Source organism: Zalophus californianus, chromosome 6, assembly GCF_009762305.2.
Source record: "Zalophus californianus isolate mZalCal1 chromosome 6, mZalCal1.pri.v2, whole genome shotgun sequence".
Lineage (NCBI taxonomy): Eukaryota > Metazoa > Chordata > Mammalia > Carnivora > Otariidae > Zalophus > Zalophus californianus.
The window spans coordinates 21,346,118-21,358,668 of NC_045600.1; the positions used below are offsets into that span (position 1 = coordinate 21,346,118).

The 12,551-nt window shown below is 41.2% G+C and overlaps 1 protein-coding gene across 4 annotated transcripts in view; it reads right to left on the reverse strand.

Annotated features, from left to right (window-relative positions):
• Positions 1 to 567: 567 nt before the first annotated feature.
• The window catches only part of TSHR (thyroid stimulating hormone receptor), a 165,195-nt gene continuing 153,211 nt past the window's right edge, over positions 568 to 12,551 (reverse strand). For all 4 annotated transcript variants that reach the window (XM_035727844.1, XM_035727843.1, XM_035727845.1 and 1 more), the window contains 2 exons: positions 5,553 to 5,741; positions 568 to 3,939 (listed from right to left, as the gene is read on the reverse strand). In XM_035727844.1, the coding sequence (XP_035583737.1) occupies positions 2,526 to 3,939; positions 5,553 to 5,741 (1,603 nt within the window). In that variant the 3' untranslated portion in view covers positions 568 to 2,525. The remainder of the gene's footprint in view (positions 3,940 to 5,552; positions 5,742 to 12,551) is intronic.

Below are 12,551 nucleotides of genomic sequence, written 5' to 3' on the forward strand. Positions count from 1 at the left end.
CACTCTTTTCTTCTAATTGGCTACTTCTGATATAAAGTAGATTATCCATAAGGCAGGAATCAGTAAAGTTTGAGGGTGTTTTGAGAGACACTCCTTTGGGCAACCTGTATAAACTTTAGGGCATGAATTTTTGTGATATCTATTGTGATTGGCTTAAGGCCCTTTATCCTTAATGATTTGGGTCTGTCTTCAGATAATTGAAAGCTGCTAGATAAATTTAACTCTGACCAAGTATTATAGATTTATCATCTTCATTAGAGCACTATTTAAATTCCTAATGTCAATACTAATCATATTTTTTCTCTTAGCTATCACTGCCAGTCAATGGATCATAATTCAACTAATCATGAGTAAGTTTTTCACATAAAGACCATTTATAATCAAGATACAATTTTATACTTAAGTTATCGATAGTCAACAATTTATTTACTAATATGAATTCAGTAGCAAATTTGCCAATTGTTTTTTTCCTGTTTTGAGTTGTAACACAGATAAAGGTGACCCTAAAAGAAGCCCACAAATTAGAAAAGCATTACTATCAGACTCAGCACAATCATTTCATAGGAAGAAAATTTATTTCATGTTTGAATGCAAATTCTAGTAATAAAATTGTGTTGAAGTTACTTTTCTAGGACTGCTTCCAAAGTGTTATTTCAACTACTCAAGATAAAACACATTATTTATCAGGATGTACTATTTCAAAAGGTCACAGGTGAGAAACACATGTCAAAAGGTAACACAACTGTTTAGTTTCATTAGTTACAAGTGAATTGGTGGATAAGTCATGATTTCAACTGTGTATAATATTTCTATGAAGATGTCCAAGTCTCAGTGATAATCAGAAATGGGTATTGCTATGGGGAGATCCTAGGGGAGTCAGGGGGACCATCTCTGGGGGCCCATTGGGCCCACTAACCGTACTCCACAGACTTAACACAACAAAAGCTTCGAATTCCTTGGTGTGCTTCGTGAGCACTGAGAAGCAAATCCATCTCTGGTTGGGATGAAATTAAGGGACTGTTTTGACAGAAAATCTGGAGAGTTCGTCTATGGATAAAGATTGATCCTAACCATTTTAAGTAAGGGAGCACTGTTGGGGAATAGAAATTATGTCTGATGATCAACAGGTTGGAAAGAGCTAGCAGTGTCAGAGAGAAGAAACTTCTCTTGATAACTTTAGTATTGCTTTCCTTGAGTGTTTGATAGCTTTAGTACCTACTGTGGGTTGGAAACAAATAAGTAAAGAAACAAATCCCTGAAGACAAGTTAAATGTTTTCGAGTGAATCTTCATAGTGAAGTAGTAATTGTAGTAACTCTGAATAACCAGAATTTGCAAAACCACATTTTAATCTCTTATATGAATACCAATCTCTTTTTGGCCTGATAATTGTAGCTGTGTAGATCTAGTAATTCAATGAGTGATTCAGATCCAGCTCAATATGGTTGAGACATCATAACCAGAAAATAAGCAAAGAAGAAATTTCCTGGGTCATATGTCTAGGCTCCAAAGAGAAAAATATGGTGGTCCTACAAGATAGGAAAAACAGATTCTTCTTTCTTAGTGCTTTACTTTTTGGTCATGGAAACATGTTTTAAGGGAAAGGGATATACATAGAGTTTTAAAACTGGAAGAGGCCATCAAGCTCTTTCATTTCTAGACTTAGAAGTGGCCCCGTGATTTGCCCAAGGGCCAACAGTTACCTTGTGTCCAGCCTGCTTTATTAATCAATGGGTGATTTAGTGTGCTCTGCTCATAATTCCCACTTGCTGCTACTTAGATATCGTTCTAGAGTTCATGTCTTTTCTGCTAAGAGACCAGCCAAGAAGAACAATTCTTAGTTCGCTCAGCCACATAAGCTGAAATCTTGCCAGTTTTTTTTTTCCAGGCAACACATAATAGTGGGGTCACATCAGGTAGATCCTTGTGAAGAGATGATTAATAGTTTCAGAGTCTGAAAAAAACAACTCAAAGCTAAGCCTTTCCCCTCCTTCACCTCATAATAGCTGCTCCATGCATGTATCCTGTTCGACTTTTCAGTTTTGAGGAATTCACATTGTCTTTGGTTGTATCCAGGAACATGAAGGGAGACCACGCCAACATGGGGCTAATTTTATATTGTGGTCACCAACTAAGTTAATAGCATTTGCCATTTGCTGAATCTTTATAGTATGAAACGCTATCTACAAGTGAGAAGCTCAGTGTTGATCTGGTTCAGTTGATCTCTGTTGAGCATCTTACACAATGTTGTCACTGTGGTTAGCGTCAAGCAAGTTTTCTTTAGAAAGTGTCAGTTATTTTGATATCACCTGGGATTCAGACATGCTGGTAACCTCTCTTCCTTCTGGGAGGTAATGATTAGGTGGCAATGCTATCCCCTCTCCAAAGATGAACTTTTGCCCCATGAAACATCACCTGCACAAGGGTTAGGTCAGCTGTCTTGTGTATGTAATGGGTTTGGAATACATGTTCAAGAAACCAGCCTTTTAAAAGTCCCCCTACCACTGTGAGTAGTGTAGGGTCAGCTTACAAAACTGTTTGGTTATACTCTTTTGGGATTTGGCCCTGCTTATTTGGGGTTAGGTGGGAGTTTTCAAGCAGTTCATAGTCATCCTGCATGTTGGGGAGACTTTGCCTCATGTCCCGGGTAACCTTTTGGACCTGAATGCCAGTGCTGTTCTTTGGAGAAACCCTCTGGCCCCGGTATGCCTGGGCCTGTCGTTTACAGATGCCAAACTTGCTAAGCAGGATAAATACATCCCTCTGAAAGGCCTTCGTGAAAATAGCATAGAGAAATGGATTGGCACAGGAGTTAAGTGGATAGAAGAGAACCAGCAAGATTTTGGAGTTGGTAACGGTGATGAGAGGCTTGTTCATCAGTGCTGACAAAGCATAGAATGAGATTGGGGCCATGCACATGAAGTCAGTGAAGATCAACACAGCCATCCTTTTGGCAATTTTGGTGTCTTTGTCCCCTGGGTTGTACTGGGGATTTCGGACTGTGATGTAGATCTTCACGTAACAGGAGCAGACAATGATAAAGGCAACTATGTTGAGCAATAGAACAAGGATAATATATGCCAGGGCAAGAGGTGTCTCAGTGTCCATGGGCAGGCAGATGCTGACCTTGGCATAGCTGCTTATTCCCACCAAAGGGAGCAGGGCAAGCAGGAAGCAGCAAACCCAGCCCCCAAACATGATGGCATATGCATGCCTGAGGCGGATTTTCCGGTCCAGGCGCATGGCGAAGGTAATGGCATACCAGCGCTCCAGGGTGATGACTGTCAGTGTATACACTGACAATTCACTGGCAAAGACAGTGAAGAAACCAGCTGTGTTGCACCCAGGGCCTGTCTGCCAGTCAATGGCATGGTTGTAGTACTCAGAATGAGTGTAGAGGTCTACGGAGGCGATGAGGAGCAGATACATCCCCATGCAGAAATCTGCAAAGGCCAAGTTGCACATGAGAAAGCGTGGGACAGTGAGTTTGTAGTGGCTGGTGAGGAGGATGATCAGGACAAAGACATTGCCCAGGAGAGCCAGCAGACTAACAAACCACACCACGATTCTCAGGAACTTGTAGCCCATTATGTCTTCACAGGGATTGAACTCATCTGACTTGGGAGTACACACCATGTCTTCATTGCCCCCGCACACAGTGTAGTCATAATGGCTATCAAAGGCCTGTAGGGTCTCTTCCTGTGGGTTTTTTAGCTCCTGGCCAAAACCAAGGATCTCATCTTCTTGTTCTTCAAAGAAGACGTAATAATGAGAGTTGCTGTGGGTATCCTGGAACTTGAAGTTGTCCTTGTACCCAGCATGGCTGTCACCCAGATACTCCTCGTACTCCTGGTCAAAGGGGCCATTCAAAACACTCACAGATTTTCTCTGACGTAGGCTCCGAATACTGCTCTCATTACACATTAAGGACTCAAGGATTCTGCAAGGCAACAGAAATAAGTCACTGCTTGCTGAAAACCCCTAACAGTTCCCATAACACTCAGCAAAGTGTATGGAATACTTACTATGATCTACATGATTTGACAAGATTTTACGTGATCTAGTCAGGCCTCTTCTCCTACATCATTTCCTGTACCCCCCCCCCCACCCCACTCAAATGTCCTTTTCTCAGAAAGCCTTCCCTCATCTCCCTAAATAAATTGTCCTACCTTATGTTTATTTCTTTTGTAGTAATATCTGATATCTTCTTATTTGCTTGCTTATTTTCTGACTTCCCCTACTAGAATGTAAACAAAATGCAAGAGGGCTCTTGTCCGACCTAGTCATTGCTATGGGATAGGACAGTGCCAAGCACATAGTAGGTGCTCAGTAAATATTTATCGAACAAATAAATGGATGCTATCATGCAGGCATACTCATGGAAGTGAGATTTAGTTTTCACTAGCACACCGTACTGAAATCACAAAGGATTTTTGTTGACTTATCTGTTGTGCTCTGATTAAAATGCCCAGTGGACTGCCTATTCCAACCTGTTTGGGGGTTAATGAGAAATCTGGGCCCTGCCCTTGAAGGCCACTCTAGCCTCCCACCCATCCCTGGTCCTTTCCTAGCCAGGGCCACATGGCGTCAGTATCAAGCCTGCTATCGCCACCCGCATACCCGATGTCTGGCGTTAGGCCCATACTGGACTTTGCACAGCCATTCAGCTTTCCCTTTTGCTTCTGCCCCACAACTAGATTTCAGTTTATTTCTTCTTTTTTTTATTTCAGTTTATTTCTGACTGCAAATATGAGTCAGCCAGTAGATATTGATTAGACACTGAGAAGAAGTGAATAAATGAGAAATGAAGGTGGTGTTAGGACAACGGGATTACACGAGACACAAGGGGGGAATAAAGCAGAGTAAAAGTGTAGGTGAAGACAAGATGCAGAGAAAGCATGGAGAGAAGAAGTCTGTCCCTCCCTTGCAGCTTGCAAGGGTAATAAAATAATTCACAACACAGCTGATATTTATTGAGAATTTAAAATATTCCAGGTCATTGCAATAGGTATTTTCTATTCAGTTTCTCATTTAATCTTCTCAAAACCTCTGTGAATGATAGCATTACAATCTCCATTCACAGAGGCTCAGGGAAGTCAAGTAAGTAGGCTGGAATAACACAACTAGAAAATGGCAGACCTTGGGTACAAAGCCAGCTGAGTCCAAAGCGCACACACAGGTAACCAGTAAGCTGTGACCTTTGCAAAGTCTTAATTGCTTGTGTTGCTAAATTTGTCCTCATAGTTGTGTCATCTAATATGTGTTGCAGGACCTAATATGTGTTGAATCTGGAGACTAGGAATCACGTAGTATAATCTCTGCAAGATTCTACATGACCTCCACACCTCCCTGCTGTGATCCGGAGACATCAGTCTTCTCATCCGCAGTCACTTTGAGTCTGCAGGGGCATTGTGTCCTATGGAGTTCATGTTTCTTATGGATGCTTCAGCTCTTTCCACCTGGCTTTCAAACCACAAACCTTCCCCAAACCCAGAAATTACTTAAAATTCTACCAACACCTCTTGTCGCTTATTCCAGACACCTGCCATTTACCCTCTGATTTTCTTCTGATTCTTAAAAGCACAGCAGTGGCTCGGATAAGAAAGGTCAGCCCGTGTGAGGTGAAGGAAACTCAAGGAAAGTGGAAGCTTCTTTAGAGTCCACGTGTTTCTTGCTATCAATTCCTTCAGGTGCTCTAGGCCTTTGGATGGCAGGGCAGTGACGCTGGTGTAAGAGACGTCCCTGGAAAGGAGAGAACACAGAGCTGGTGAGCAGCCAGAGCCTTCTACTTCTTGACCAGAAGGTCAAGCGGGCCTGAGATTAATAGGGGCTTGCTCCTTTCTGCTTTTGAACATAGACTCAGTTCTTTAGATACTGCCACTGGTCTAAGGAGAGATATTTGGCTTCTCAGTTGATATGTTACCAGGGACTCCCCATTTTTATTACTTAGAATTCCAGTATACATCGATACAAATAACAGCAGACATTTTATTTTATTCATTGCAATAAATGCAAACTCTTGGAATCAGAGACAGATATCAATTTTACTCCAGACAATTACACCATATAACTACTAAAGGGTCTCCAGAGGCAAGAGAAATATATTTGAATAGGCTTAAAGGGGACTGAATTGCTCTCAGTCTCTTTGGGGACTAGGGATTTGGGATTAATAAGCTGTTCACTGATATGGACCAAAACTGGTATCATGGAACTCTTCTAATGATGCAGAATTTTGGAGTCATACCAGTTACATGGTGAATTCATGACTGAGAAGAAACTCCCAGAGTTTCTTTAGAAGGCTATATATGTATTTCATGGAAAGAAAACACCAGTATGTATATTAATAATTTAAGATTATTTAGATTAATAATCTGAGAAGTGAGATTCAAGATACTTCCAAAAACAATGAGGAGGGTGGTGAAGCTGGGGACATAGACATTAGTGTTAGTTACTAGGGTAGAATTAATTCACATTGCAGTGTGACATTTCCTGTTCTTTTCTCAGTCCCAGGGAGTCCAGGTTATTATATGTCTTGCTCCATCATTTTTACTTGCATTGAATAATAGCTTGAATAAAACCATGAATATTTAACCTAATATCTCTCATTTTATATTTTATAAATTAAAATATTCACTAAATATTCTTATATTTTATATATTTTATAATGTTTTATAATTTTTTAAAAGATTTTATTTATTTTAGGGGGGAGGGGCAAAGGGAGAGAGAGAGAGAGAGAGAGAGAAGCAGACTCCTTGCTGAGCATGGAGCCCAGTGACAATGCAGGCCTCGATCTCACCACCCTGAGATCATGACCTGAGCCGAAATCAAGAGTCCGATTCTTAACTGACTGTAAAAAATCACATTTTTAAAATAATTACATTTAAAAATGTTTAATATAATTAGTAGTATCTTATTAGCAAGAAAACACCAATATTTACAGCTTCTTCCTCCATATCATTGTAATTTGACTTAGCTGGGATTTACATTCTCAGGGTTCAAGGCTGCTAGAATTTGCTAGTCATTTTTTATAAACATGAAGCTCTCACAGTAACCCCATTCTTACTACAGTGATTCTCAGGGAAGGGTGTCACATTTGCTAGTCTGTTTTGTATGTACTTTAAAAATTCTATAATTTAGCATTTCCCCAACTTGCCTGGTGGGAAGAATTACCCTTGGTGCTTATTACTATGTGAACCCAGGTGATTTTTTAATATTAAGCAAGTATGTTTGGGAAACTGGCATAAATGAACAACTTTGCTGTATTTGCTGAGACCTGAGGGAGTTTGGAGCCAGCCATAAATGCAGTTGGGAAGTAAATGAAGCTAAATGTTGCTCTCCTGCCTCCTCTGTCCTTTTGATGCAGCATTTTCTCTTTTAGCCATGCTGTTTTCGAGGGGTTGCCATCTTTCTGCCTTCAGCTTTCTGAAAGCAACTTATGTGTCTCTTTACCCAGTGATGCTTTCATGTCAGTGAAACAAGAGAGCATCTCTTGGCTCATTTTCCCTCCTTTGCTGTCTTTGGGATACGCTGATTGCGTGTGTTCATCTGAAAGAGTTTATCCTTCCAAGTACTGTGTTTGCATTTTAATAGATATTTCTTGAGAGAATACTGTAGGGACCATCCCACTTACTGAATGGCAAAACACCCCAAAACTAAGTGGCATCAAACAACAATCTTTTTATTATTAGCATAGCCTTTGTGGGTCAGTAATTTGAACATGGCATGGCAGGGATGGCTTGTCTCTGCTCTGTGGTGTCTGGGGCTCAGCTGGGGAGACTTGAAGGCTGGGACAAGTCAGTGACTGGGGCTGCTATTATCTGCAGACTCCTTCACTGGCATATCTGGGCCAGAGCTGAGATGACTCAAAGCTCAGCTCAGCTGGGACTATTAATGTGGCTTCCCATGGGGCTTGGGCTTCTCATTCATGGTGGTCAAGTTCTGAGAGGGGGTATTTTGAGAGGAAGCATCTGGGGTGCCCTAAGAGAACTTGTAGATTTAAAGGCAGGGAACATAGAACCTATCTCACAGTGGGAGGAGTGTCAAAGAATTTTGGGCCTTATTTTAAAGCTGCTACAAGTGGTGGGGATAGCATTGAGGCAGATATTTGGTGAAAACTGGGAATTTATCACTCTGCAAATCAGTGTTTCTTGTCCAGGAATTACTTGCAATACAGACTCCTGAGCCACACCCCAAACCAACTGGATTAGACTCTCTGATGGTGGGGCCCAGGAATCTGCATTACTTAAGATACTCTCTAGGTAATTTAGAATCTCACTTCAATTCTCAGAACATTTTTTATGAAGTAAGTGGATGTTAAGGCTAAGACAAAGAAAAGGAGGCATGTTATATCCAAAGGGATTCAGCAAACCAAGGGTGGAGCTATAACTGTAATTTGGATCTCTAGTTAGGTTCAGTACCCTAGGAGCTTTTCTCTACCCCTTATCGTCGGGTCTCTGGAGTCTTTTTTGAACACAGATCCAGGTGTGGCAATACTCTAGGGACTCATTAGGACTCTGGGAGGGAGGAACTGATTCCATGGTTTGTCCGAGTGTCTGTAACATGCATATCTCAGGGGGCCTCCAGTTGGGTCCCAGTGGGGCTGAATTGGGAGGGTGCTTAGACAGGCATGGAGAAAAGCAGGTGTTGGAAAATGTGTGTAAAACTTATGATAAGACATCTGTAACATAATGAGAACTTGGCATATAGTAGGTGTTCAACGAATGTCAATTCCTTTCTTGCCCAATTTGGGGTTTATCTCAGCACAAGTCAGAAGCAAGGAACCCGGAAAATACAGCTCCAGGCCAGATCTTGACTTGTGTATCCAATTGCTTATTTGACATCTCATCCTGGATGCCTCATAGGCAACTCCAACTTAACAGGTCCATCCCAAACTTAGCTTTTGATCTTCCATCCCCACCCAACCTATTCCATTTAATCTAGGGAAAAACAACAACAAAACTTATCTCCCCCCAAATCCCCAAATCCATGTAATTGCATCTCGAGGATAAGCTCTCTAGGCCAAGCTAACATCATCTCTTGGTGCAATAGCCTTCTTGTCTACCCTTCTTCCCTTCCAGTGCATCCTCCACACAGTAGCCAGAGTAGTCAGACGTAATATAGGGGTTGAGTAAGGTCACTCTCCTGCTTAAAACCTTTCAGTGACCTCCCAATGTACCATAAATAACATTTACTCTTCCCACCATGCCCTTTAATGTCCTGAAGATCTGGCCCTTGCCTATACCTCCAAGCTCATCTCAGGGGCCTCAGGCCACTTACAGCCCAAACTGGAATCTCTCTGGAGCCATCTCACCCCCTGTTGGCGCAAGCCACTTGAGGTAGCTCTAACTATCCATTAGACCTGCTGTTAACCTAAAGTGCTCCTGAGCTGCTGCCCTTTCCTAATGCAGGCTGCTTCACTCATGCTACTTTGGTACTTGATAGAGTCAGGCAAGGGGAACAATTGCTTTTTGCCCTTTTTTGGGATTTAACCTCTCTTGCAGAGATCTACAATTTTAATCAGACAGTCTGGCTGCTATCAGAAAGGAAGGTAGGAGTTCCTTTACACTTGAAAATGGTTGTAGCACTGCCTCTCCACTCAGAAAATCCCTAATGGAATGATTCTTCCCTCCAAACCTACCGGTGTTTATGTCCTATTTTCTCTCCACCATCTTCTAGGACTTGTGTTCCCATGGAGTCTCTCTTGCTCTTGCCCTACATTTATGCCATGCATATCTATAGTAAGATGCAACTGAACTACACCCTCTAATCAGATGTTAGATTAGCTGTGTATATGTCAGTCTCATGGTTCTCATTGCTACCACCTTAGTTTAGGTCTGAATTACATTTCACCTGAGCTGTGCCAAAACTTCCTTATTGGTCTTAGAACCCACCTTCAGACTTAAGACAGAATGTTCTTTCTAAAACTTGGATCTCATTGTATTGCTTTCCAGCTTGAAGCCATGGTTCCTCCAATGTCTACACAATGTAGTTCAAGCTTCCTAGTGGAGTGTTCCTTGTCCCCAGTGGGGATTTCTTCCTGAATCCTGTGTAATGTTCTTGATTTTTTCCCATTTCACTGGAGCACATTTTTGAGTAATTTCTTAGAAAGGCATATATGAGATATTTTCTACAACCTTGCATGTCTGAAAATGACTTTTTTCTACCCTTATATTCAGTTGATACTTTACCTGGCTATAAAATTGTGGGTTGCAAGAGTGTTTCTTCAGAATTCTAAAGGCTTTACTCTATTGAATTCTAGCACTCATTGTTGCTTTTGGTAGGACTGATATGATACAGCTTCTTGTTATTTGGTCATTGACTTGTTTTTACTCACTGGCAGCTTTTATGACACACACTCTCTCTCTCTTTAATTTTCAGCTTTACTGAGATATAATTGATGTATAACACATCTAAGTTTAAGGTGTACAACATGATGATTTGGTACATGTATATTTTGTGAAATGATTATATGGCACTCTCTTTGTTCCCGGTGTGAGATTTCATGAAGGTATGCCTTGGTATGGATCTTTTTGCACTTACTGTGCTGGCCCCTGGGGGTGGGGGTGAAGCCTTCAGTCTGGAGAGCTGTGCTCTTCAGCTTTAGGATAATTTTTGGTATTGTTTCCAGGATAACTTACTCCTCTTATTTTCTTTGTTCCCTTTCTGTAATTCCTAGTAAGTGAAAAAGGAACTTCCTATATTCATCAGACTTATCTTCATTTTCTGCTTGTAATTTTTTCCTGTTATTTTTTATGATTTTATTTTTAAGTAGTTTTTTAAAAACTATTTTATTTATTTGAGAGAGAGAGAGAATGAGAAAGAGAGAGAGAGCATGAGATGGGGGAGGGCCAGAGGGGGAAGCAGACTCCCCGCTGAGCAGGGAGCCCGATATGGGACTCGATCCTGGGACTCCAGGATCATGACCTGAGCCGAAGACAGTTGCTTAACCAACTGAGCCACCCAAGTGCCCCTTTAAGTCATTTTTATACCCAATGTGGGGCTCAAACTCACAACCTGAGATCAAGAGTCACATGCTCTACTGAGTCAGCCAGGTGCCCCTTCCCTATTATTTGTATTGAGTCTAATGGTAGAATTCCTTGACTGTATCTTCCATCTCTTCTACTGAATTAAAAAAATTAATTAAAAATTTTTGTTTCCAGCTTTATCGAGGTATAACTGACAAATAAAAATTGTATAGATTTATGGTGTCCAATGTGGTGTTTTGATAGATGAGTACATTTTGAAATGATTCCCACAATGAACTTGTGAAACTAATGAACATACCTGTCACCTCACAGAGTTTTTTTTTTTTTTCTTATGGTGAGAACATTGAAGATCTACTCTCTTAGCAAATTTCAAGTATACAAAATAGTATTTTAACTATAGTCACCATGCTGTACATTAGATCCTCAGACCTTATTCATCCTGCATAACTGAAACTTTGTACCCTTTGACCAATATCCCTCTATTTCCCCATCCCCTCAAGCCTGGCAACAATGAATCTACTCTCTTACAATGAGTTCAGCTGTTTTAGATTCTGCATATAAGTGAGACCATGCAGGATCTGTCTGTACCTGGCTTTGAATTTTTTAGTTTTAGTTTGATGAAAGCTGGGACTCTGCCTATTCTGTTCACTGCCATATTTTTGGCACCTAGACTGGTGCTTGAAAGACAGAAGGTTCTGAATACATAATTGTCAAATGCATAGATATATTTTAAGAAGAGCTTTCATGTTTTCCTTTTTTTAAAGATTTATTTATTTATTTGAGATGGAGAGAGAGAGAGAGAGCACACACACACGCGCTCGTGGTGGGGGAAGAGGCAGAGGGAGAGAGAGAATCTCAGGCAGACTCTGTGCTGAGCTCAGAGTCCGACATGGGCCTCAATCTCATGACCCTGAGATCAGGACCTAAGCTGAAACCAAAAGTCAGACACTTCGCCGACTGCGCCACCCAAGCACCCCTTCTCTTCCTTTTTTATAGCGTATTTGAGGAAGCACACATAATGTTCGGAAATGCTTTTAAATTCTGACTATCTGGATTTGAATCCTGGCTTCTGCACTTCAGTCACTGAACCCTTTTGTGCATCAGTTTCTTCATCTTGGGCTTGTTGAACAATCGTTGACAGTATGTACTCAATAAATATCTATTGTCATTATTGTCATTATTGCTGTGAGAAATGTCTTCCCAGATTTATCTCGGGTCACTAATGGTGGCTTTGTTAAAAGTTCTCTTCTGTTCTCTGAAATGTGTTTGAGTCCTCCAGGCTTATTTCCATTCCCCTTGTTTATCTTGGTTTCAGTCTTTCATGTTATAAGCATTCTTTGGCTGGTGATCCTAGGTTCAGGCTTAAGAGCAAGACTGAAAATCTGATTGGGAGCTTGTCCACGGGCAGACTCCGCTTTAGGGCAATTGTGTGGGGGAGTTGGCCATTATGCTGTTGGACCCTAAAATGCCAGAATACGGAGCTCTCTTGTTTTAGAGTTTTTCAACTTCTTCAGAAAAGAGACTTTAAATCTCTAGCTTAGAGGGGAGGTAATCTTGGCTGCTGGCA